At 39.2% G+C, this 26,883-nt stretch overlaps 3 protein-coding genes across 4 annotated transcripts; all 3 read left to right on the forward strand.

Moving 5' to 3' along the window:
* The first annotated feature begins 787 nt into the window (after positions 1 to 787).
* On the forward strand, positions 788 to 4,843 carry LOC131797477 (uncharacterized). Its single transcript, XM_066159914.1, has 3 exons — positions 788 to 1,739; positions 2,010 to 2,612; positions 3,164 to 4,843. The coding sequence occupies exons 1-3, from the start codon at positions 788 to 790 to the stop codon at positions 4,720 to 4,722; spliced, it is 3,114 nt and encodes a 1,037-aa protein (XP_066016011.1). The 3' UTR covers positions 4,723 to 4,843.
* Positions 4,844 to 9,645: 4,802 nt separating this feature from the next.
* Positions 9,646 to 13,701, forward strand: LOC131797459 (E3 ubiquitin-protein ligase DZIP3-like). 2 transcript variants are annotated; one of them, XM_066159915.1, is made up of 3 exons: positions 9,646 to 9,699; positions 10,914 to 11,967; positions 12,237 to 13,701. In XM_066159915.1, exons 2-3 carry the CDS (start codon positions 10,983 to 10,985, stop codon positions 13,412 to 13,414), a joined length of 2,163 nt encoding a protein of 720 aa, XP_066016012.1. In that variant the 5' UTR covers positions 9,646 to 9,699; positions 10,914 to 10,982; the 3' UTR covers positions 13,415 to 13,701. The 2 variants fall into 2 exon arrangements, with proteins under 2 accessions (XP_066016012.1, XP_066016013.1); XM_066159916.1 differs by having other exon boundaries at positions 12,639 to 13,701.
* Positions 13,702 to 14,682: 981 nt separating this feature from the next.
* On the forward strand, positions 14,683 to 26,525 carry LOC131797485 (polyubiquitin-C-like). Its single transcript, XM_066159913.1, has 5 exons — positions 14,683 to 14,740; positions 16,921 to 16,984; positions 19,567 to 20,729; positions 21,000 to 21,578; positions 22,246 to 26,525. The coding sequence occupies exons 3-5, from the start codon at positions 19,637 to 19,639 to the stop codon at positions 24,567 to 24,569; spliced, it is 3,996 nt and encodes a 1,331-aa protein (XP_066016010.1). The 5' UTR covers positions 14,683 to 14,740; positions 16,921 to 16,984; positions 19,567 to 19,636; the 3' UTR covers positions 24,570 to 26,525.
* The last annotated feature ends 358 nt before the right edge of the window (positions 26,526 to 26,883 follow it).

The raw sequence follows: 26,883 nt of genomic DNA on the forward strand, positions 1-26,883 counted from the left end.
TGACTATCAACCACGTCGTGACTGCTAAGTGTTTTCTTCCTTGTGTCACGCAATGTACTACACATTCTAGCCCGCCTAGTTTCCCTTCTTTGAGCAAATGTTTTTAAAGTATTTTGTAATTGAATCATGTTTTCACCTCCTTAAACAGACTCTTTTGACAACCAGGTGAAACTGGGAACCTATATAGCCGTATTAATGCTGAACTTCCCAAACTTCTATTTATTTTTGTTAAAGAAAATAAGTAAAAAGTAAATGGAAATTAGGCTTCACAGTCATTTGCGTATTTAGTTTTCCTAGGTGTTGTCATAAACTGAAAAGCTTGAAAAGTAGAGGATAATAAACTTTTTGCGCGAACTATCTTTAAATGTGATTTGAATAAGGGTGCAGGTCCCGAGATTTCAAATTACTCGTTCGACCCACTATATATGTCGCTTTTGCTAAAGGGGTTAAGATCAGAGTATTTAGGGTATTTTTTTACAATTTCTCTTCTCATTTAAGCTTAAGAAAAACGCATCTAAGTTGTTGAACACTGATTCCTTGCCAGAAAAATCATGCCCACATATCGTGGAATGAAAATGTCTAAGTACTATTGAAAAAAATCCGTTTTGATCCTCTCCTCTTAAATCATCAATCCATTCTATTTAAGCGGGTACGTTTTATATTAGCCATATCTGTCTTTTGTGAGATCTACCGTTCACTCCGTTGATCTATTTCACAGTTTGGGTTGCAGTCATGAGGTAAGGACGGTCCGATAACTGATACCGCCTCAGTTTTTCCTTCTTTCTAAATGGCTGCCGCTCTGGACCCAGATGAGGTGCTTCGTTCTTCGAAAGGGAGAGATAATTATCAGCGTCTAGCTCGGCTTTTGATAAGTGGCGGTACTGTACTGTTGAGGGAGGCATTTGACATCAAATGTCCACCAAGTAATCTTTCCACAACACTTCAGAATCCAGCCACGAAGAGGCTACTTAAGGCAGCAAGGCTCACCAAACCACAGAGGGACTGCCTGTACCCTTCCCCAGGGATGTACGGAAAGTCAACAGACTTTGATATAACTCTCCTTTTCCGGTTGCTGAGGACAATATGCGGCCTTGCTCCTCCTGTCACGGGCTGGGATGCGCTACCGACAAGTACAGATGACAGTTTAGAAGCAGATTTAGCTAGAATCAAATATTACCGCAATTCGATATATGGTCATGTGAACGAGAACATGGAGATCTCAGATGACGAGTTTTCAGTTCTTTGGAGAGAACTCAGCGGGGCTCTGGTGGGAGTTGCGGGTCAAATCAGCCCTGCAAAGGCAAAGGAATGGCAGAATGCTATTGATACATTTTTAAAAGATCCTCTCACAGAGGAAGAAAAGAGAAATGAGCAGGAATTGCAGCGCTGGTACCAGAATGATACAGAAGTAAAGAAATACCTGGAAAAGGTAGAATCTTCAATGAAGCATTTGGAGAAAGAAGCTCAATACGTAAGACAAAAGGTTCGAGAAGAAGCGCAAGATATTAAAGATGAAGTGCAACGCTTAGGACAAGACATCAAAGATGAGCTTGGATGGAAAGTAGAGTCTACAGCCCAAGAAGTGCAACGCTTCGGACAAGACATCAAAGATAAGCTTGGAGGGAAAGTAGAATCTACAGCCCAAGAAGTGCAGCGCTTGAGGCAAGAGTTTCGAGATGAGGCCCAAGACATCAAAGATCGATTGAAACTGGGTAGGCGACCCAATTCCTCAGCTGGAGGTCAGCATGTTGATATTTACTGTATATCTATTACTAGTAAAGTATTTTTCCTTTTACATAAGCACTTACGTAACGCACAAGGGTCACCTGTACGGTGCACGTTGTACACTTTTTATGACAGAAATGGCTTCATATATTTTTGAAGCGGAGAAATGTCAATGATTTCTCGTTACTTGACTATAGCCGGACGACCACTCATACTAATTGCTTGTTTTGCCTCTGTTGTGAATGGTTAGTCGCTGCAGTTACTGACACTTTTTCCCCTTACAGTTAAAATTCGAATGCGGATTGATTGTGAGACCATCCCAGACCCTCATCCGCCACTTGAGACATCTGAGACAGCGGTTATAGCCAGTCAGGGTACCCAAGCTTGTGGCGACGAGCTGGTAGTTACTGGAACGTCAGAAGAAACGCCTGAAGATACACAGGATACCCAGGCAAGAAGGCACGAGCGTAAGGCAGTGGATCCTGTTGCATCTGCTGGTCTACCACTCGTGGGAAGAACAGAAAACGTCGAAGAAGCAGGTTCTCAAGGAGTTATGAATTTCATCGCGCGCAAGTACTTTCAGACAGTTGACACAACCAAACCTGAGGAACGAAATGAATTTCTACGGTTTTTAACAGATGTGCGCAAAGTTCTGGTCCTAGATGCTCAATCAGGAAGTTTGATATTGACAGCACTATGTAGATCATTGGAGATACTGGATGCCCTGTGGTATGACTATTGCACAGGTCACTTGAATGACATGGCTCAGAAATATCTTGTGACAAAGGACGTTTTGAAGGAGTTTGACTTGACTGAGCTGAAACTGATAACAACTATTCAGAGGGAGGAGTACATTGTTGCACGAGAGTTTTTTCTGCAGAGTTCAGGTGAGTACACAGAAAATGTTTCGGAGAGCTGTCTTTAACCGAATGAATAGGACATCATCTTCGTCAATGCTTTAAAACACGTTAGCAGAGGTTTGCATGTTATGTTTTTTTTTTTGTTTCGTCAAATTCAGCCAGGCATCATTCAATAAATTTAATGATCACATCAAATACTTCTGCTCTATCTATTTAATCGAGAGATGGGGATCGAGGACGGGGGGAGGCGACGCAGAGAGAGACGACCTCACGACCTTTTGACATTTTTAGGAAACTGATCTAACTCCTTTATCTTGGGTTAGCCCAAAGTAATATATATATTTTCGAGCCGATAGTTTAACAGAATTAACAAATGTCTTTGAATTGCCGGCTGAAGAATGTAAAGTCATCAATTTGAAGAATTGTTCTCTATAGATTTCTGTAAAAAGGGTAATTTATGTGACCCGAGCACTCAATTCGGCTATCCTTCTCTTTTACTGATGGACAGATTCGTACTGGGAGTAACTAAAATGATCCAAAAATACTTTCTAAAGACAGCTCAAATATATTTTCGATAGATAAAGCTTACTATAATCAGTCACTCAGCCAATTTATGAGGGCTTTTGATGATGTTACCTGCTATATCATCTCTAATCTTGAGCGACGCCGATGTAATTTCTTTTTATATTTGTTTTTAGATAATGGTGCGCCACAACGCCTAAATCTTCATAGTGACATACAAATATTTATAAAAACAGTGACTGGAAAGACGATCACTTTGGAGGTGGAACCGTCAGACTCCATTGAGGAAGTGAAAACAAAAATTCAAGACAAAGAAGGAATCCCTGCAGATCACCAACGTCTTATCTTTGGCGGGCAGCAATTGAAAGATGGCCTTTGTCTGAGTGACTACAATGTTCCGAAAGAAGCGACTCTTTACTTGGTTTTAAGACTTCTTAGTGGCATGAAAATCTTTGTAAGAACATCGACTGGAAAGACGATTACTTTGAAAGTGGAACCGTCAGACACCATTGAGAATGTGAAAACAAAAATTGAAGACAAAGAAGGAATCCCACCGGATCAGCAACGTCTTTTCTTTAAAGGGCGGAAATTGGAAGATGGCCTTTGTCTGAGTGACTACAGTGTTCCGAAAGAAGCGACTTCTAGCTTGTTCTTAAAACTTCGTAGTGGGATGCAAATCTTTGTAAAATTATCGACTGGGAAGACGATCGCTTTGGAAGTGGAACCATCAGACACCATTAAGGATGTGAAAGCAAAAATTGAAGACGTAGAAGGAATCCCACCGGATCAGCAACGCCTTCTCTTTGGCGGGAAGCAATTGGAAGATGGCCGTTGTCTGAGTGACTACAATGTTCCAACGGAATCGACCTTATACTTAAGTTTAAATCCTCGTGGTGGCATACTCATCTTTGTCAAGACTCTTACTGGCAAGATCCTTGCTCTAAATGTGGAGCCTTCAGATACGATTAAGAATATGAAACTGAAAATTCAGAGCAAATTGGGTATCCCACCGAGCCAGTTACATCTGATCTTTAGGAGGCAAGAACTCAAAGACCACCAAACGTTAGATGAATGTAAAGTCACAGACAAATCTTCTGTACATTTGCGACTCCAGGACGAACTTGATAGAATCCTTATAAATGTGGAGTTTCCTAGTGGAAGGAAGATCTTTATAAACGTTTCACCAGGGGATGATTTTGAGAGCGTGAGAAAGATAATCTATGATAGAGAAGGGATTCCAGTTGATCAACAACGCCTCAGATTTGTTGGCAAAGAAGTTGTAGACAATCACCTTCCTTTGAGTGAGTACGACAATCAGATTGAATTATCTCTGCAACTGGATGTGAAACAACGAAAAAATGAATTCCTGCTTCAGGTGAAGACACGATCTGGAAAAACAAATATCAAAATTGAAGCTGTATCTGGAGATACCATCCACGATGTGAAAATGAAAATAATGGAGGAGATTGGAATACCGCCAAATCAGCAACTACTTATGTTTAACACTCAAGAAATTGAAGATGAACGCCGCACACTGGAAAGCTACGACATCAACAGCGACTCCATCATTGAACTGGTTATTAGAAGAACACATGGTAATGAAAGGCATACTTAAACGAAAATGCAGAATGGTATAAGAACCGTAATAGATGTATCACCGGAAGATACCATCACGGATGCAGCAGCTGATCACTTTTGGTGACACGAAACTCGAAGGTGACAACAAACTAAGCGATTTCGGTGTGTAACATGGATCCACAGTTTTAATAACTACCAGTTCTAAAACTCAGAAGAAGTGTATCGTAAGTTAATTAAACTAGGCTTAACACAAATCCCAAATGGAAGACGAAGATATTCGACAGCTCCATAAAAGAACGAGACAGACTTTGCCTCAATCAGGGAAAAAGTTAAATACAATCTTTGAGAGAATCCTTTCAGCATGTTTCCTAGATCTGACCATGCAGATACCATTGATCACTAAAACTTATTTAGCCTGTATTTAGCCTGCATTGCGGGTTCGATTTTCTATTTTGTTGCTTCTGAGCGTTGTTTACTTGCTACTTTTCTTTTACAGGACAATCTCCAAAACTTTGTACACCCCCTAAATATTTTCAAAATTAACTTTCTCCTTAAAAACACTGAAAGTAGGAAAATGCCTACAACGGTAACAAAATGCCTCTGTTTTAATCGCTAGCCCCTTTTTTCTCCGCAAATTTCGCTGAATTTTTGATCTCGCGCGTTTGAGCCCGCGTTATTTACCACATACCTTTCACGTAGCATTTCGTTATTCAGCTCATCCAGCATTATCATAAGTTGCCCTAAGCAGGGGCTGGTATGTGAAAGGCTCTCCAAACGCAGATCAAAATTTTTATGAACCTGTTTCTCTTGCCTATATTAGGAAGGACTTGGAATATCGCTGTCACAAAGTAGAACTATTTTTCCCATAGGAATTTCATTAGTCGAAAGGCATCAGAATCTTGAAGCATGTAAAAGATGTTAGAATCTAAATTACGATCGGCTTTTTATAGAGACACTTATACTGATAACGTTTTCCAGCTCAAGATATCGCGAGGTAACTATGTAACAGTCGTTTTGCTCAACCATATACCTTACGTGACAGTCTTAGCCCCTATCGCAACCTCTACAGGACGTCACGTGACATGCGAGGGAAGCTGTGATAATCTCAGATCAGATACAATCTGAGGTGAACTTTCCTCGTTAAGAATTTTGATATACTAAATGTATTGCAATTTATAGTTTTTCACTTGCGCGCGGTTGGTTTAAACGCTTCACGTGATCGAATATGCCTCAGCTAAAAATAGGGAATATCTGAGGATGTACCCAAAATGATGTTCCCCTATTTTCAAACCTTACATCTTCTACGATAAAAGCGCTCGTTTGAAATTGAATTCAAGATGAAAGAGCATCAAGCTGCTGTTACAGAAGAAGGGACATGTTTGTTTGTTTGTTTGTTGATAAGTCATACCGCGGAACACACTGAAAAGTAAACATCCCACGCAGCAAACAGTAAGCTGTTCGTAAACATCTTTCCTCCGCGTTGCAAAACTATTTGAAGGATAATAAACACAATACTTGTATATTTGTTCTGGAACATAAGCTATTCCTCGAAGCTCATAGCTTTCTTCTGGGTTCGCTACCAGAAAACTGTTCGCATCTCGTAACAGATTGTGTCCGCGAACAAATATTTTCTCAATAAACGGAAGCTCTTGTTTTTATATTTGCAATATTCACTCTAGAGTCTTAAGATATTGTGAAATAACTATGTAATAGTTTTTCAATTAAACTATATGCCTTGTGTGACAGTCTTAGTCTCTTTCGTAACATTTTCCAGGATGTCGCCTGACATACGAAACGTTAAGTCACACATGATATGGTTCTTCTCTATTTTTAACTACAAACCAAACGCAATTTATACAAACACTTTTTGCGAATTTGATGCTAGACGAGATGTGGATGAAAGTTTTTCATAGTAAACCTTATTTTATAATCCATAATTTTGAACAGGATTTGTTTCCAAATAACCACCACTTTCCTAACTGAAGATTTTGCTCCTTATTTTTGGTAGGGTAGGAAAAGGATTGTCCTGATCACGTCTCACGCAGGAATTTCAGCAAAATTCACGCGTCACGAATTTATTTTCTATGGTGGCAATTTACATTATCAACTCAGTTAATAAAACTAAATAATCTTGTAATACCCCTTTCCACACACCCACACCCACACACGCAGTACCTCAACTTCTTTGCAAACTCAACTTGCTCCCTATTTCTGAAAAGACACACGGCAAAATGGGATCTATTTGTTGAACAGACTGATATTTCAGTGCCATTTCCTTCAGCAAAGGTTCGTTCCTTTCCTACTGTCAGATGACTTTTCTTTTTCCTTGAGATCTACGTTTGCTTAAAAATTAACGTGCAAAATACAAACTAAGAAATTTAATTGTCTTTACCTTGACCATGTTGACATGCGCTGTTTAAGATATGTGTGGGTTTTTTCGTCAGAAAAGGACAGCCAATTAGTGAGCGTATAAAAGGACCTCTTGTTGCAGCGTTTAGATCACCCCTAATGAAGGCACTAGACAGGAGTGTCGAAACGTTGGGTCTATGAATTGTAACTTCTCGGTTAAATTCATTAAATCTTTAAACCAGAGTAACATCAAACCATGTCTAATTGTCCACCTGGTTGCCTTGTGAACTTAAATATAGTTTAATACTATTTCCACTCAAGTGGGCGCCGTCTTCTTTCATAGTTTCTTTGTTCCACAAGATCATGGCCTTATCCTGTTTTAATTGAGTCAATTTGCTATGTTGTCAATGGCTTGTATAAGAAATGTCTCTGGAACGATTCTCGTGATTTTCTGTGATTTTCAACCAGAAATAAACCATCAACAATACTCAGGAGCCTATTACTTGGAGCGTTCGACTCCCATACTGGGCCTATGTCACGGCGTTTTCACAGAAAGATTTATTTTTAGACTATCTTTTCGCGGGAAATAGGCTACTCGAGCTCACTTGGGTAATAAGGTCCGTGAAACGCGAAGAAAAAAAATAGCGGCCCTAAGCGGGGACGTCTTCATATCAAAACTACACAAATTCCGCCTTTCTTTTGCTGCATTCCAGTATTCCAATCCTACATTTCCTTATGTATCCCACTATCTTTTGCACAGGCAGCCCAAGCTTCAGCTGTGAGATGATCATCTTGCACAATAATAGTCATAGCGGAATTATAAGAGTTTGTATGAGAATATGTACGACCGCTCTAAGGAATAAAACAATACGTCAAATTCTCAATAAAAATACCTCACCTTACTTCCACAGCGTAACACTTGTTATCTGACCGCTTTCTCGCTTTTAGCGAGTTGTCCAATTCGAGGTTTTCAACGTACATAAGAAAAGCTAAAATGGGTTTTTTTCATCAAAGTAAACGGTCAGGTAACAAGTGATACGCTGTGCAAGTAAGGTGAGGTATTTTTATTGAGAATTTGACGTATTGTTTTATTCCTAAGAGCGGTCGTAAATATTCTCATACAAACTCTTATAATTCCGCCATGACTGTTATTGTGCAAGATGATCATCTCACAACTGGAGCTCGGGCGGCCTGCGTCCTTTGCATATTTTTCACACTCGTGAAAAAGATTCGCAGGAGTGTGGATCATCGTTGTATTTTTATTTATATTTGTTCTTTTTTTAATTTCGTGTGTATCAAAGGTCACCCGTCTTCTGATTCTGGCCCCTCTAAAGAAAATTTCATGAAAAGAGTCCAAATTCAAGACGATGAAGAGGCAAAGTGCCAGCGATGATGGAGAGCGCGGAAAAAGAAATTGCGTGAGGAAGCTGTGTGCGAGTTGTTTTCATCTCGATAATCTTCATCCACACAGTCCGTAAAGAAAATTTTGTGACCTAGATTGAACAGAAGCGGGTGCAACAAAATGAGGAGCGTTTTTCTAGATCGCAAGGTAATGCTACTCTTTCGAATTGGGCTTAGATCTTTTCAAATCTTGGTTATTTTTGTGAAGTGCGGTCGATAACAGTGCTGCATGCGGCAAAATTCACGGTGCCTATTGTCGCTTTGATCATTGAACAGTCAAGAGTCGGGTTTATCTTCATTAGAACTTTCCTCGGAACTGCTGCTTCCCGAGGTATTTTCAAAATACTCACACCACAAGCGTCCCAAGCTCACTGTTATTCCTGTTATAAGACGAAGTCAAGGCTGCGCACTTCGATTTTGACCGTTGTATAACGGGAATAACAGTGACGGCAAAACAATTAAAACGGCAGAGAACGCCGGAAACCACAACGGACACAAAAGATGTGAGTAAATGCTATTGATTTAACGTGTAAAATGTTCATATTTCGAAATATTTATCGTTGTAAATCGACCATATTTCGTTCCCAATGTTATTCCTTGTAACATGTTCAAATTCTCAACGGTTCCTCCCGTAAGTTAACACCAAGTCACACAGCATGTGACGCTTTCATGAATTAATCGTTTGCTTTTTATCGAGACATGAGCTTGGGGCGCCTCTCTTCACACGAATCTGCACTCGAACTATCGCAAGAAGCCTCGCATTTCCCTGTTGTTTTTCTTTCGATATATTAACGAGTACAGTTAGAAATTAACCAGGCGCTAATCTTGATTGGTCGATGTGCTCTCGTGGGGAGCCCTAGTTCGCGGTAAATTCAAACTAAAAATAGACTGGTCTGTGAAAACGCTATGACAAAAATACAGGGCAGTTGAAAGCTCCAAGTGATAGGCTCCTGCAACACTACATTGCGCATATAAAGATAGAATCAAGAAAGGAAAATAAATAAGTGCTTTTCCGAAGTGTTCCATTCTTTGAACAAAATAAGGTTAAAAATTGCATGTCCAGAAGTCTTGAACAGGGGAAACTGACCTAAGGACGACAATTTGATGCCCTACCATCCCCGCCCTTTTGTCAGGCTCTCCTATGATATGTTACGAACCCATTCACTTCCGCTTTTCACGGTTGAGAGAAGGAATTTGCATGTCTGCCAACGCTAAAGAATCACAGACCGAAGTTCGATGTAAATCGAAAGAAAAAACTCTGAAGGTAAGAAACCTAATTTGACATTTTCTCTACATGAGCTAATCTCCAACTCTTCATTTTAAGGTTTGCTGAAGATCTGTTGAAGTTATAGCTTTTGTGATTGAGAAATCTGTCCAATGAGCGCAATTTAAGTGAGTGATGTGTGTAAACCAGCTCCCAAACACAAATCTGAGAGATTTTCATTAGTTTCGAGTCTTTACGAAATGTCGTTTACGATACTTGAAGATGGCTGACTAGAAAATCAGCTCAATCAGAATATTACTAATATTTTGAGCCTCGTTTGGTTCCAATTCGGATAAGATTTAGGTTGAAGTCGATCAATTAATACCTCAACCGAGAATGATTAGATCGGCCAGCGTGTCGTTATTTTATTATCATTACCCCGCTTCAGCAAATAGATAGTGCTCTTCGTCTTTGATAAGTAAGGCATCATACATTGTTACCTCAGGAGAGAATGATGATGTGAAATTTGTGTTTCTACTCCCGTAAATCATAGGGAGGAAACGAAAAGTGGGTGACTATCAACCATGTCGTGACTGCTAAGTGTTTTCTTCCTTGTGCTACGCAATGTACCGAACATCCTGGCGCGCCTAGTTTCCCTTCTTTGAGCAAATGTAATTCAAGTCGCTTGTAGCTGAATAATGTATTCACCTCTTTACATAGAGACTCTTGATAACCGGGTGAAACCGAGAACCTATAAAGCTATCTTAGTGCCTAACTCCCCAAACATGCATTCATTTATTTTTGTAAAAAAGTAAATAAAATGTAAAATTAATGGAAATCAGGTTTCTCAGTCATTTGCATATTTAAGTTTTTTTTAGCGCTGTCATAAAATGGAAAGCTTGAAAAGTAAAAAGGATAACAAACTATTTGCGTGGGCAATCCTTAAAAGTCACTCGTTCGACCCACTATATAGATATGTCGCTTTTGCTAAAAAGGCTAAGATCAGAGTATTTCAGATATTTTTGTAGAATTTCTCTTCGTATAAAGGCTTAAGAAAAGAACATCTGAGTTGTTGAGCACCGATTCCCAACCAGCAGCATCATACCCATATAGCGTGGAATGAAAATGTCTAAGTATTATTGAAAGCAATCCGTTTTGATCCTCGAGCTCTCTTCTTAAATCGTCCATCCATCCTATTTAAGCAGGGACGTTTCATATTGGCCACATCTGGCTTTTGTGAGGTTAACTGTTCACTCCGTTGATCTTTCTCACAGTTTGGTTTGCAGTCATGTGGTAAGGAAGGACCGGTCACTGATCCTGCCTTAGTTTCCCCTTCTTTGTAAATGGCTGCCGCTCTGGACCCAGACGAGGTGCTTTGTTCTTCAAAAGGGAGAGATAATTTTCAACGTCTGGCTCGGCTTTTGATAAGTGGAGGTACTGTGCTAATGAGGGAGGCTTTTGACATCAAATGTCCACCAAGTAATCTGTCCACAATACTTCAGAATCCAGCCACGAAGAAGCTACTTAAGGCAGCAAAGCTCACAAAACCACAGAGGAACTGTCTGTACCCTTCCCCAGGAATGTTTGGAAAGTCAACAGACTTTGATATAACTCTCCTTTTCCGGTTGCTGAGGACAATATGCGGCCTTGCCCCTCCTGTCACGGGCTGGGATGCGCTACCGGCAAGTACAGATGACAGTTTAGAGGCAGATTTAACTAGAATCAAATATTACCGCAATTCGCTATATGGTCATGTGAACGAGAACATGGAAATCTCAGATGACGAGTTTTTAGTTTACTGGAGAGAAATCAGCGAGGCTCTGGTGAGAATCGCGGGTCAAATCAGCCTTGCAAAGGCAAAAGAATGGAAGGATGCTATTGATACATTTTTAAAAGATCCCCTTACAGAGGAAGACAAGAGACATGAGCAGGAATTGCGGCGCTGGTACCAGAATGATACAGAAGTAAAGGAATACATGGAAAAAGTAGAATTTTCGATAAAACATTTGATAAAAGAGGCTCAATCCTTTAGAAAAGAGGTTCGAGGAGAAGCCCAAGATATTAAAGATGAGCTCGGAAGGAAAGTAGAATTTACAGGCCAAGAGGTGCAACGCTTAGGACAAGACATCAAAGATGAGCTCGGAGTGAAAGTAGAATCTACAGCCCAAGAAGTGCTGCGCCTAGCACAAGAAGTTCGAAGAGAAGCCCAAGACATCAAAGATGAGCTCGGGGGGAAAGTTGAATCTACAGTCCAAGAGGTGCAGCGCTTGAGGCAAGAGTTTCGAGATCGATTAAACGTGATTGGCCGACACGTTTCCCCAGCTGGAGGTCAGCTTGTTGATTTTATTCTGTATATCTTTTATTAATAAAGCATTTATCTCTAACATAGGAACTTATGCAATGTATCAGGGTTACCTGTAAGGTGCACATTGTGCACATATTTTGACGGAAATGCCTTCGCATATTTTTGAAGCGGAGAAATGTCAATTATTTCTCGTTACTTAATTACAGCCGGGCGACCACTCATAGTAATTGTCTGTTTTGCCTTTGTTGTATAAGGTCGATCGCTGCAATTAATTAGACTTGTTCCCTTACAGTTAACATTCCAATGTTGATGGATTGTGAGACCATCCCAGACCCTCATCTGCGACTTGAGACATCAGGGACAGTGGTTATAGCCAGTCAGGGTACCAAGCCTTGTGGGGACGAGCCGGTAGTTCCTAGAACGTCAAAAGGAAAGTTTGAAAACACACAGAATACCCAGGCAGGAAGCCACGAGATGGTAGCTACTAAAGTTAAGCGTAAGGCAGTGGAACCTGCTGCAACCGCTGGTCCATCACAGGCTGGAACATCAGAAGCCGTTGAGATAACCCTAAACCAAACCATAAAAATTACATTAGTGAGGTCAGAGGTCATTAATCGAGATGATTTCCATTCAGAGGAACTCACCTCAAAGGAAGATATTCCGGAAGAGATTATGACAGAGCAGGGAAGTTCAGAGGTCACCAATCGAGATGATTACGATTCAGAGGAACTCAGCTCAGAGGAAGGAATTCCGGAAGAGATTATGACAGAGCAGGGAAGTTTAGAGGTCACCAATCGAGACGATTGCCATTCAGAGGAATTCCGCCCAGAGGAAGATATCCCGGAAGAGATAATGATAGAGCATGAAAGTTCAGAGGTCACCAATCGAGATGATTACGATTCAGAGGAATTCCGCTCAGAGGAAGAATTTCCGGAAGAGATAATGATAGAGCACGAAAGTTCAGAGGTCACCAATCGAGATGATTACCATTCAGAGGAACTCGGCTCAGAGGAAGATATTCCGGTAGAGATCATTGCAGAGGACAACTATTCAGAGCATTCTAGTAGAGAAGACGATATCCCATATGAGGGGGATTTTGAGGATGACATTTATGACGTAATCATCGGAGCGGAAGTCACTGCTGAGAGAGAAACACCAGACTATGCGTCTGAAAGAGACGACATTCCAGAAGAGATCGTTACTGAGGGAGATGCCTCAGAAAACATGGTTGACAATAAAAATGATATCATAGCTGATGAGGTCAGGGAAGAAAGTATCTTCCCAGCTGATTATTTATTAGAAATTGACATAGTCACAGAGAACAAAGATGACGAAAATTATGAAGACAATTGTACAGAGGCTGTGGAAATTATTGAAGAAGCCATCTATGAAAATGAAGGTTGTTTGGACGATTTCGCCATTGAATGCCAGCGGATTTCAATGATTAACATTCCAGATGTTTTTCAATGACGAACATTCCAGATGTTTCTTGGAAGATGTTCCTGGAAGATGTTTCATAGAGGGCGCAGAGGAGTTTACAAAGAAATCCATTGCACAAAGTGACATCTGAGAAGGCATTGTAGACGACGACATTCCAGAAGTAGATGCATGGAGTAACATGGCCGACGAACATTTAGGAGAAAATGATCGGGGACTCTAAGACTCAACAGGTTATTACAGGCAGTTGCGATGTTAATGATTGGAGCTTATTCAAAAAAATTGTTTTTAATTACTAAAGGGTATTTATAATTATCACATATTTGGTAGCAAGAGATTCATAAAACATTTTAAGTTAAAAAAAAGAATGGTATTAAAACATTACGTTTTCCCTAGCGTGAAAACAAATGTACTACCGAAGTATGTGGCTTTTGAAACTTTTAATGGCGGCAATTTACATTACAACTCAGTTGATAAAACCAAATAATCTTGTTATACCCTCCCCCCCCCAACACAAACGAAGCACCTCAGCTTCTTTGCAAACTTGACTTGCTCCCTATTTCTGCACAGACACATGGCAACTTGGGATCTATTTGTTAAATGGACGGATATTTCAGTGCCATTTCCTTCAGCAAAGGTTTGTTCCTTTCCTACTTAAGGAGGACTTTTCTTTTTCCTTGAGATTTACATTTGTTAAAAAATTACAAACTATGAAATATACCTTGACATGCACTGTTTAAGACGTGTGGATTACACAAAAATTCCTGCGATTTGACCAATCGTATAATTAGAAGTGAATTGCTCAGAAATCTATTCCCAGAGCCATCTAAGAAGAGGGAGGGGTGGGTGGGGAAATAGTGAAACTCCTGTCTACGAGAATATCTGCTGACAGTTTAATACCATTTCCACGCGGGTGGGCACCCTCTTCGATCATAGTTTCTTTATTTCACATGATCGTGGCCTTATTCTATTTTAATCGATTTAATTCGCTTTATTGTCAATGGCTTGTACAAGAATGTCTCTGGAATGGTTCTCGTGATTTTCCTTGATCGACAACCAAAAATAAACCATTATCGATACTACATCGCGCATGTAACGATGGAATCAAAAAGGAAAACGATTAAGTGCTTTTCTGAAGTGTTCCATTCTTTGAACAAAATGAGGTTAACAATTGCATGTCCAGAAGTCGAGTCTTGAAATTAAGGACGACAATTTGATGCTCTACCATCCCTTCCCTTATGTTATCTTTTTGGTGAGCTTTCCCAGGATACGCTGCGAACCCATTCACTTCCGCCTTCTGCCGACGCTGAAGAATCACATATCGTAGATCGATCTAGTTCGAAGGAAAAATCTCTAAAGGTAAGACGCTTAATTTGACAATTTCTCTGCAAGATAAATAATCTACAACCCTTCATTTAAAGTTTTACTGAAGATTTGTTGGAGTTATAGCTTCTGTGATTGAGAAATCGAACGAGCGCAAGTTAAGTGAGTGAAGTAGGTGAACCAGCTCCTAGCAAACCAGCTCAATCAGAATATTACTAGTATTTTGAGCCTCCTTCAGTTCCTGTTCAGTTAAAATTTTGTTTGGTTCAACTTCGACTTTAATTGCACTATTCAGATGAATTAATCTTACACAATTATATACCGAATATATTATCCCAGAAATGTATTATCTATAATATTCATAGATGGAAAATCTAGAGAGGATGTGCACAGTGGCCAAAGGAGCCGAGGCTTTCGAGTTGGCCACTGTCATGTCTGAGATATAATCAGAAAAAAACCAAGATTTATACAACTCAGAATTAGAATTGACGGGCACATTGTTACCATAATTTACAGCAAATATCATACCAACTGAAGCATATCTTAATGAGAGGCATACTGTGACATCTACTATCATTGATTGGAAAGAAGAAATATTTTATGTTGCTTTCTAAAAGCAGGTTCAGTAAGGGACTTAAATTGTTTGGGACACTTTCCCACATTTGAACTGCCCTATATTTAAACAAAAATTTGTCGGCTGTAGTCTGTTCAAATGTTTGTGCTATAAAAATTTCCTCAGGTAGCAAATTGAGTTTTATGAGAGTGTATATCTACTGCTGGGATGATAGTGTCAGAGAATATAGCTGGAATACCTCTATTTTTGAGAATTTTATGTGTAAATACAGCAGTCTTAAATTATACAAAGTTATCAAAATTGAAAATTTGTAGTAAATTATAATGTGGTGTTGAATGTTCTCTACTGTGAGCAAAAAAGGTATTGCACATACATTTATTTTGCTTTGTATGGGGCATATTCAATCTTGTCTTGTAATTATTTCCTCAACTTAGAATGCCATAGTTGAGGTCAGGAAAAATTAATGTATAATATAACATCATTGTTTTTAGTTCTTGATAATATCTGAGTTTGTTTATTATGCTAATGTTTTTGGCAACTCTGTTATTAACATGTTGTATATGGGCACCCCAGCTCAAATGCTTATCAATGAATACACCTGTATTTATCTCAACTTGTATTTTAGGGGATGTTACAACCATGTAATTAGTTTTTCTTAGATTTAGAGACAGCTTATTAGTATTACAATAACTAAAAACTGATTTAATTGCAGAATTCATAACCAATTCTAATTCTCTTAACTATAAATGATATTAGTATCATCAGCAAAATTCTAAATGATTTTCCCTTACAGCAGTTAGGAAGATCATTAATATATAGTAGGAAAAGGAGAGGGTCTAATGTAGACCCTTGAGGTATCCCACAGAGGAGAGGCAATTTACTAGATTCTACATGACCTAATTTAACATACTGTGTACAGTGTTTTAAATAGCTCTAAACACCACAACAGACAGAGGCTTGTTTTGGAACCAGACAGTTTATTAAATGTATATATCCTACGTAAATAACACACTAGACTATTGCATAAAAGATATTGGATGAATACATTAAATAGAGGCTCCAGTAATCAAGAATAAATTATGAACACAAATGAGATTAAGATACAATCAAAACTATCAATGGTGTGGGTGGGAGGGAAACTAAAACTTTCTTAAAGCTAGAAATAAACTTGTTGCTCACTTGCTTGTTAGATTTCTAATAACACATGCAGGATACCCAAGCGGTAATACTAAAGTAATTTTGCAATTAAAACGCGTTAGCGTGGTGAATAGCCATTGGCTCTACCCAAGTCTTATGACTTATATGCTGGACAAATTGCTTCTTAAAGAAAAGGGAAAATACTAATACGCACCCTGCCTGTAACCAGTCCAGGTCTCTCAGTTAACAGTGTCTAGATATTAATGTTTGCTTTAAACCAGCAAAGAGGGAGACCCCTGATTCTATAGGCATATAGTTTTGAGAGTAATATTTCATGATTTACAGTATCAAATGCCTTTGACAGATCAAGGAAGACTCCACAAGATATTTTCTTTTTATCTATTGCCTCTTTTAATTTGTCAGTGACCTCTTGTGTGACTTGTTTGGAAGAGAAGTTCTTTCAGAAGCCAAATTGATATTTATATAGAATTTCCTTTATTTCTAGGAATGAATAGAGTTGGTCATGTACCAACCTTTCAAGAACTTTCCTAAAGAGTGATAAAACTGCAGTGAGTTGGTAATTTCTTGGTTCAGTTATTAAACCATTTTTACAAACAGGAGTAACTTGAGATATTTTGAAAATATCTGGCACTACACCAGTCTTGATAGGCTCATTATAGATATATGTAAAAGGTTTTGAGAGATCCTCAGAAGCTATCCTTGTCAATTTATTTGGAATATGTAGTGAAGTTTTGCTATCATTTAATTTAGAGAAGAGATTACAAACCTATGCTTCAATTACCTCAGATAATACAAAACTTGAGGAAGGGGAAGATTTTATGTATTTATGTCATCGTTATTCCTTATAGAACTAGCAAGTGTAGGACCTCCATTAACCTTTTTAAGTCCCATGAATGACCAAGACAGAATTTCTCCTTACAATTTCAAACAGACAGGTGATGAGAATAAAGATAAATTTAATTAAGGAATTCTTAGTTGACCCAATACTAAATTTTCCAAACTAATATCACAATAACTTTAAAGCAGATGACAAGGAGAAGTTCTAATGAGATCTTGGGAGTTAAAGGGTTAACAAAATATTTGTTTAGTTGATCAACAATATCAAAATTTGTTGTATAGATTTGATTGTTGACAATGATTTTTGTTGGGTCAGATTGCCCTTCAGTTTTACAATGAATAAGAGTTCCAATTAATTTCCTTGTTGACTTCATGTTATTTTTACACAAATTGAAGTGTTTGTGATAGTATAGAGTATTGCCTCGTGACTTAAGCCTGTTAAGCTTATTTGAATATATTTTGTATTTGTCAACTTTGGATACATCATTTGAAAGAAAATGGGTTTGATACATTCTTTGTTTAGTTTTTATTGATTTTAGGATGCCATTTGTTATCCATGGTTTTTTTAACTGTTTTTGTTAAGTCTTAGAAATATATTTTTTTGGAGCATGCTTGTCTACTGTTATAGCTTCAATAGTTTTGGTGGCAAGCTCATGCAAGTTGGTACATTTGCTTTGAATGGTATTCCAGTCTATAGCTCTGATATCAATTTTATATAATTCTTTATTAAATGCTCTATAGTGTCTAAAAGATATGGGATGTGCTTGGTGCTTTACTGCTGTCCCACATATGCAAAACACTGGTAAATGATCAGAAATATCTACAGTAGCAATTCCAGAGACTTTTTGTTGGTTAAAAGAATTCGTATAGGTAACATGTTGTTGGTATAGAGCATTTCTAACTAATTTTCAGTTAAAGAGTGGCTATTACATTTGAGGAAATCAATGTTCATATTCCCCAGAATAGAAACTTCATATTTTTTATGATTAAGATTTTTCAATGATGCATCTAGTTTGGAAGTAAAATCTTCTATATTAGCTGATAGGTGTCTATATATACAGCCTACTACTATATGAGCTTTGTTGTTACATGGATCAATTTCAATCCAGCATGATTCTACCAATGGCATATTCAGATCTATATCAGGTTTGAATGTAGTTTTTAAATTCTTTTAACTATAGATAATTGCATTACCAGCTGCTGTTGGTGAATCATTGTAGAGGAAGTTATAATTTATGAGATCGGTATTTGAAACTGAGTAACTATTAGGTCTTGTCTCTGAAGTCGCTATTACATCTTTCCTGTCGTTCAGATAGTAGAGCATATCATTTAATAAGTTTGAGTTCTTGGAAAGGCTTCTAATATGGTTGAAGTCGATCAATTAATTCCTCCACAGAGAATGACCAGAGTGGCCAGCGTGTCGTTATTTTATTATCATTACCCCGCTCCAGCGAATAGATGATACTCTTTGTTTTTTATAAGTGATACATCATACATTGTTACCTCGAGAGAGAATGATGATATGAAATTTGAGTATTTACTCCTGTAAATCATAGGAAGTAAATGAAGTGGGTGGCTATTAACCACGTCGTTACTGCTAAGTGTTTTCTTTCATGTGTCACGCGATGCACTACATATTCTAGCCCGCCTAGTTTCCCTTCTTTGAGCAAATGTATTTCAAGTATTTTATAAACTGAATCATGTTTTGACCTCCTTAAATAGAGTCTTTTGATAACCAGGTAAAACTGAGAACCTATATAGCTGTATTAGTGCTGAACTCCCTGAACTTTTATGTATTTATGTTAAAAAAAATAGGTAAAAGTAAATGGAAATCAGGCTTCTCAGTCATTTGCGTATTTTAGTTTTCCTAGGTGTTGTCATAAACTGAAAAGCTTGAAAGGTAAAAGGAATATAAACTTTTTGTGCGAACAATCCTTAAATGTGATTTAAATAAGGATGCAGGCCTTGAGATTTCAAATTACTAGTTCGACCCACTATATATGTCGCTTTTGCTGAAGGGGCTAAGATCAGAGTATTTCAGGTATTTTTGTACAATTTCTCTTCTTATACAGGCTTAAGAAAAACGCATCTAAGTTGTTGAACATCGATTCCTTGACAGCAAAATCACACCCACACAACATGGAATGAAAATGTCGAAGTATTATTGAAAGCAATCCGTTTTGATCCTCTCCTCTTAAATCATCCATCCACCCAATTTAAGCACGTACATTTTATATTAGCTATATCTGTCTTTTGTGAGATTAACCGTCGACTCTGTTGATCTATTTCACAGTTTGGGTTGCAGTTATGGGGTAAGGAAGGTCCGGTAACTGATCCTGCCTCAGGTTTTCCTTTTTTAAAAAATGGCTGCCGCTCTGGACCCGGATGATGTGCTTCGTTCTTCGGAAGGGAGAGATAATTATCAGCGTCTGGCTCGGCTTTTGATAAGTGGAGGTACTGTGCTATTGAGGGAAGCTTTTGACATCAAATGTCCACCAAGTAATCTTCCCACAATACTTCAGAATCCAGCCACGAAGAAGCTACTTGAGAAACCAAAGCTTACGAAACCACAGAGGGACTGCCTGTACCCTTCCCCAGGGATGTATGGAAAGTCAACAGACTTTGATATAACTCTCCTTTTCCGGTTGTTGAGGACAATATGCGGCCTCACCCCTCCTGTCACGGGTTGGGATACGCTGCCAGCAAGTACAGATGACAGTTTAGAAGCAGATTTAGCTAGAATCAAATATTACCGTAATTCGATGTATGGTCATGTGACCGAGAACATGGAGATCTCAGATGACGAGTTTTCACGTCTTTGGAGAGAAATCAGCGAGGCTCTGGCGAGAGTTGCGGGTCAAATCAGCCCTGCAAAGGCAAAAGAATGGCAGAATGCTATTGGCAAATTTTTAAAAGATCCCCTCACAGAGGAAGACAAAAGACATGAGCAGGAATTGCAGCGCTGGTACCAGAATGATACAGAAGTAAAGGAATACCTGGAAAAAGTAGAATCTTCAATGAAGCATTTGGAGAAAGAAGCTTACTACTCAAGACAAGAAGTTCGAGAAAAAGCCCAAGATATTAAAAATGTGCTCGGTGGGAAAGCAGAATCTACAGCCCAAGAAGTGAAGCGCTTAGGACAAGAAGTTCGAGATGAAGCGCAAGACATCAAAGATGAGCTCGGAGGGAAAGTAGAATCTACAGCCCAAGAAGTGAAGCGCCTAGGACAAGAAGTTCGAGATGAAGCGCAAGACATCAAAGATGAGCTTGGAGGGAAAGTAGAATCTACAGCCCAAGAAGTGCAACGCTTAGGACAAGACATCAAAGATCAGCTCGGATGGAAAGTAGAATCTACAGCCCAAGAAGTGCAGCGCCTGAGGCAAGAGTTTCGAGATGAAGCCCAAGACATCAAAGATCGATTGAAACTGGGTGGCCGACCCAATTCCTCAGCTGGAGGTTAGCTTACTGATTTTTTCTGTATATCTATTACTAGTAAAGTATTTTTCCTCTAACATAAGCACTTATGTAACGTATCAGGGTTACCTGTACGGTGCACATTGAGCACTCTTTATGACAAAAATGGCTTCGTATATTTTTGAAGCGGAGAAGTGTCAATTATTTATCGTTTATCAACTATGGCCGGACGACCACTCACGGTAATTGTCGTTTTGGCTCTGTTGTAAATGGCTAGTCGCTGCAATTAGTGACACTTTTTTTCCCTTACAGTTAAAATTCGAATGCGGATTGATTGTGAGACCATCCCAGACCCTCAGCCGCGCCTTGAGACATCAGAAGAAACGCCTGAAGGCAAACAGGATAGCCAGGCAGGGAGCCACGAGATGGTAGTTACTGGAGTTAAGGGTAAAGCTGTGGAACCTGCTGCAACCACTGGTCTATCACAGGCTGGAAATTTAGAAGCCGTTGAGATAGCAAATTTTGGAAGTGATGGACTACCCAGTTCACAAGGAGTTATGAATTTCATCGCGCACAAGTACTTTCAGACAGTTGACACAACCAAACCTGAGGAATTGAATGGTTTTCTACGGTATTTAACAGATGTGCGCAAAGTTCTGCTCCTGGGTGCTCAATCAGGAAGTTTGATATTGACAGCCCTCTGTAGATCATTGGAGATACTGGATGCCCTGTGGTATGACTATTGCACGGGTCACCTGAATGATATGGCACAGAAACATCTTGTGACAAGGGACGTTCTGAAGGAGTTTGACTTGACTGAGCTAAAACTGATAACAACTATTCAGAGGGAGGAGTACATGGCTGCACGAAAGTATTTCCTGCAGGGTTCGGGTGAGCACATTCAAAGTGTTTCAGATAGCTGTCTTTAACCGAATAAATAGGGCATTGTCTTCGTGAATGCTATAAAACACGTTAGCAGAGGTTTGCATGCTATGTTTTTTTTATGCCCCCTCAAGCATGTTTTCAAATTTGTTATTTCACCAAATTCAGACAGGTATCATTTAAAAAATTTAATTATCCGGGATCTTGAGCTCTCTCTATGTAATAGAGAGATGGGGATTGAGGACGGAGGGAAGCGATGCAGAGACGACCCCACGACCTCTTGACATTTTTAGGAAATTGATCCAACTCCTGTATCTTGGGCCAACCCAAAGTAGTAAATATCCCTTCAAGCCAATAATTTAACAGAATTAACAAATCTCTCTAAATAGCCGACTGAGAAATGTATGGTCATCAGTTTTCAGAAGTGTTCTCTATAGATTTCTGTAAAAAGGGTAATTTATGTGACCCGAGCACTCAATTTGGTTACCCTTCTCTCATACGGGTGGACAAACTCGTTTTGGGAGTAACTGAAACGATGGAAAAATACTTTACAAAGACAGCTTGAATTTATTTGTGATGTATAAAGCTCACTATAATCAGTCACCTGGCCAATTTATTAGGGCGTCTGGTGATGTTACCTGCTATATCATCTCTTTCCCTTTAAATTTGTTTTCAGATCATGGTCCACTTGGTATGATAAGGAGCAGAAGTATCGCAACCGGCCAAGAATCGACTTCCTGTGGAAAGCTCCACGATATTGCACTAGGAACAATGGAAAAAGGTTCAGTTGGCTCACGGGAGAGTCCGCTTCAAAAAATTGAAGGAGTCCCAGACGATATCCCTGTTTTCAAGGTTGAAGTGGAGGGAGATCCTACCCCTAAAATGTCCTCAGGGCCACCACAACACCTAGATCTTCGAGGTGGCGGGCAAATTTCTATAAAAACAACGACTGGAAAGACAATCACTTTGGAGTTGGATCTCGAAACAGACACCACAGAGAAAGTGAAAAAGAAAATTCAAGATAAAGAAGGGATACCAACGGATCAGCAACATCTTATCTTTGGCGGGCAGCAATTGGAAGATGGCCGTTTTCTGAGTGACTACAATGTTCCGAAAGAAGCGACTCTTCACTTGGTTTTAAGTCTTCGTGGTGGCATGCAAATCTTTGTAAAAACATTGACTGGAAAGACGATCACTTTGGAAGTGGAATCGTCAGACACCATTGAGAAAGTGAAAACAAAAATTCAAGACGAAGAAGGAATCCCACTGGATCGGCAATGTATTATCTTTGCCGGGAAAGTATTGGAAGATCGCCGTTGTTTGAGTGACTACAATGTTCCGAAAGAAGCGACTCTTTACTTGGTAAAAAGACTTCGTAGTGGTATGCAAATCTTTATAAAAACATTCACTGGAAAGAGGATCACTTTGAAAGTGGAACCGTCCGGAAGCATTGAGAAAGTGAAAACAAAAATTAAAGACATGGAAGGAATCCCACCGGACCAGCAACGTCTTATCTTCGACGGGAAGCAATTGAAAGATGGCCGTTGTCTGAGTGACTACAATGTTCCGAAAGAAGCGACTCTTCACTTAGTAATGAGACGTCGTAGTGGCATGCAGATCTTTGTAGAAACATCGACTGGAAAGAAAATCACCTTGGAAGTGGAACCGGCAGACACCATTGAGAATGTGAAAAGAAAAATTCAAGACGAAGAAGGAATCCCACCGGCTCAGCAATGCCTTATCTTTGCCGGGGAGGTATTGGAAGATAGCCGTTGTCTAAGTGATTACAATGTTTGGAGAGGATCGACTCTTCTCTTGGTTTCAAGACTTTATAATGGTATGCAAATCTTTGTAAAAACATTGACTGGAAAGACGATCACTTTGGAAGTGGAACCGTCAGACACCATTGAGAATGTGAAAACAAAAATTCAAGACAAAGAAGGAATCCCACCGGATTACCAGTGTCTTATCTTTGCCAGGAAGATATTGGAAGATGGCCGTTGTCTGAGTGATTACGATGTTCGAAGAGAATCGACTCTTTACTTGGTTTTCAGAGTTCCTAGTGGCATGCAAATCTTTGTGAAAACATTGACTGGAAAGACGATCACTTTGGAAGTGGAATCGTCAGACACCATTGAGAGTGTGAAAACACAAATTCAAGACATAGAAGGAATCCCTCCGAATCAGTACCATTTATGCTTCAATGGTCAGCTACTTAACGGTAAACGTACTCTGATTGATTACAGTGTTTCGAAAAAAGCGACCCTAGTTTGTGACATACTTATCTTTGTAAAGACTCTCACAGGGAAGATCCTTGCTCTAGACGTGGAGCCTTCAGATACGATTAAGAATGTGAAACGGAAAATTCAGGGCAAAGAGGGTATCCCACCAAGCCAGCAACATCTGATCTTTAGGAGGCAAGAACTCAAAGACCACCAAACGTTAGATGAATACAAAGTTACAGACAAATCTTCTGTACATTTGCGACTCGATGACGAACTTGATAGAATACTTATCAATGTTGAGTTTCCTAGTGGAAGGAAGATTTTTATAAATGTTTCACCAAAGGATGATTTTGAGAGCGTGAGAAAAATAATCTATGATAAAGAAGGGATTCCAGTTGATCAACAACGCCTCAGCTTTGTTGGCAAAGAAGTTGTAGACAATCACCTTCCTCTGAGTGAGTACGTCAATCAGATTGAATTATCTCTGCAACTGGATGTGAAACAACGAAAAAATGAATTCCTACTTCATGTGAAGACACGATCTGGAAAAACAAAGATCAAAATTGAAGCTGTATCGGGAGATACCATCCAGGATGTGAAAATGAAAATAATGGAAGAGATTGGAATACCGCCACATCAGCAACTACTTATGTTTAACAGTCAGGAAATTGAAGATGAGCGCCGCACGCTGGAAAGCTACGACATCAACAGCGACTCCATCATTGAACTGGTTATTAGAAGAACACATGGCAACGAAAGGCATATTTACGCATAAATGCAGGGTGGTGTAAGAATCGTAGCAGACATATCATCGGAGGATACCACCACGGATGTGAAAGGGAAAATAAAACAAATGATAGGAACGCCGGTCGACAAGCAGCTGATCACTTTTGGTGACACAAAAATCGAAGGTGACAACAAACAGAGCGATTTCGGTGTGAAACATGGATCCACAGCTTTAATGACTAACAGTTCTAACACTCAGGAGAAGTGCTCGTAAGTTAATTAAACGAGGCCTAGGACAATTCCCTAAATAGAGTGCTTAACTATGGAGACAGCTCCCTAAAAGAACAAGACAAACTTTGCCTCGATGGGGGAACGAGTTAAAATGCGATACATTTTTTAGAGAATCCTTTCAGCTCGTTTCATAGATCCGACCATGCAGGTACTGCTGATCACTAAAAATTATTTAGCCTGCATTTAGTTCCAAGATGGCCAATCACCAAGGGATGACAGAGCTTAATAACGTTTCCGCACGCGCTAAGCTTCGACGCGGAAAACGTCAAGTCGCTTGCAGGTTCGATTTTCTATTTTTTTTCTTCTAAGCATTGTTTTCTCGCCGCTTTTCTTTTAAAGAACAACCTCCAAAAACTTTGTACATCCCCTAAATATTATAAAAAAAACCGAGCTATTTTACCTTAAGAATTTCATTTATCGAAAGGCGTTAGAATCTTGAACCATGTAAAAGATGTAGGAATGTAAATTACGATAAGCTTTTTATACGAAGATATTTATACCGATAACGTTTTCCAGCATTCATTTCTGAGTTTCAAGATATCGCGAGGTAACTATGTAACAGTAGTTTTGCTCAACCATATGCCATACGTGACACTATTAGTCCCTATCGCAACCTTTCCACAGGACGTCACGCCATTCTTCCTCGCGTGACATGCGAGGAAGGCTGTGATAGTCTCAGATCAGATATAATCTTAGTTGAACTTTCCTCGTTCAGAATGTTGAACATCCCAAACAGCAAACAGTAAGCTGTTCGTGAAAATTTTTCCCGCGCGTTGCAAATCTATATGAAGGATAATAGACACGATACTTGGTATATTTCTCCTGCAACATAAGTTGTTCCTCGAAGCTCACAGCTTTCCTCGAGCTGTTCGCTTCTCGTAACAGATAGTGTCCGCGGACAAGTATTTTCGTGCCAAACGGAGGCTATTGTTTTTATATTTGCAATATTCACTAAAGAGTCTTAAGATGTCGAGAGGTAACTATGTCGCAGTTTTTCATTTAAACCATATGTCGCGTGACATACGAAGGTTAAGTCACACATAATATGGTTCTTCTGTAATTTTAACTACAAACCAAACGCAATTGATAGAAACATTTTTTACGAATTTGATGCTAGACAAGGTTAAGATGAAAGTTTTTCTTAAAAAACCTTTTTATAATTCATAATTTTAAACAGGATTTGTTTCCAAATAACCACCGTTTTCCTAACTGAAAATTTGGCTCCTTATTCTGGGTAAGGTAGTAAAGGGATGGTCCGGCTCCCGTTTCGCGCAGGAATTTCAAATCTCACCTTCCCCCGCCATTTGTAAAATTTACATGTTACGTACTATATTGGGCTTACTCACGCGTTACGTGTAAACCCTTTGTAACCCTCTTTTAGGGGTACACGTTACACATGTGAGAAGTCTCCAACAGTTTTCAGCCTTGAGTAATATAATATCCCACGGGTATCATCCTTTGATAAGTTGTGTAAAAGTGTTTTTGTCCAGTCATTGTAAATATGACTCATTCACAGGAAAGATATGAGTTGCACATGACTCTTCAATTCGTTTTACATAGTCAGTATCGTAAAAGCTGTGAAATGACACAACAGGTGTTAAATGTACAGTTTTCTATTTAAGGCATTGAAGTTCTTTAACAAATTCTTAAGCTTTTTTGGATGAGAAATACGAGATTTGAAATACGCCGTTACGTTTACGTTTACAAGTGTTGGAAACTTGGTCCCAGGCACCTCTCTCTCCCTCCTCGGAAATATATGAAGGTAGAGGAGCTCGGGAACAAGGTTCTTATTTTCGTTGCGAGGCCTTTTGAAGGAATTTTTGCTGATTAAAAGCGAATGCAATTTAATACAAAATAACCTCAAGCCTCCAAATAAAAATCATTCCTAGCTAGTTACATGCTTAAATTTTGTGGCGCTGATAGCTGTTGATAACATCGAGTTCCGCTTATAGGTAAGTTTATTCCCTCTAAAAAGCCCACGTGATAAAAAGTTTTTGCGATGTTATGTTGAAAATTACGCAGCCTTCTTGATCAAGACAGCAATATTTGACTTAAAACTGACTTGAAACATT

Source organism: Pocillopora verrucosa, chromosome 13 (genome assembly GCF_036669915.1).
Source record: "Pocillopora verrucosa isolate sample1 chromosome 13, ASM3666991v2, whole genome shotgun sequence".
Lineage (NCBI taxonomy): Eukaryota > Metazoa > Cnidaria > Anthozoa > Scleractinia > Pocilloporidae > Pocillopora > Pocillopora verrucosa.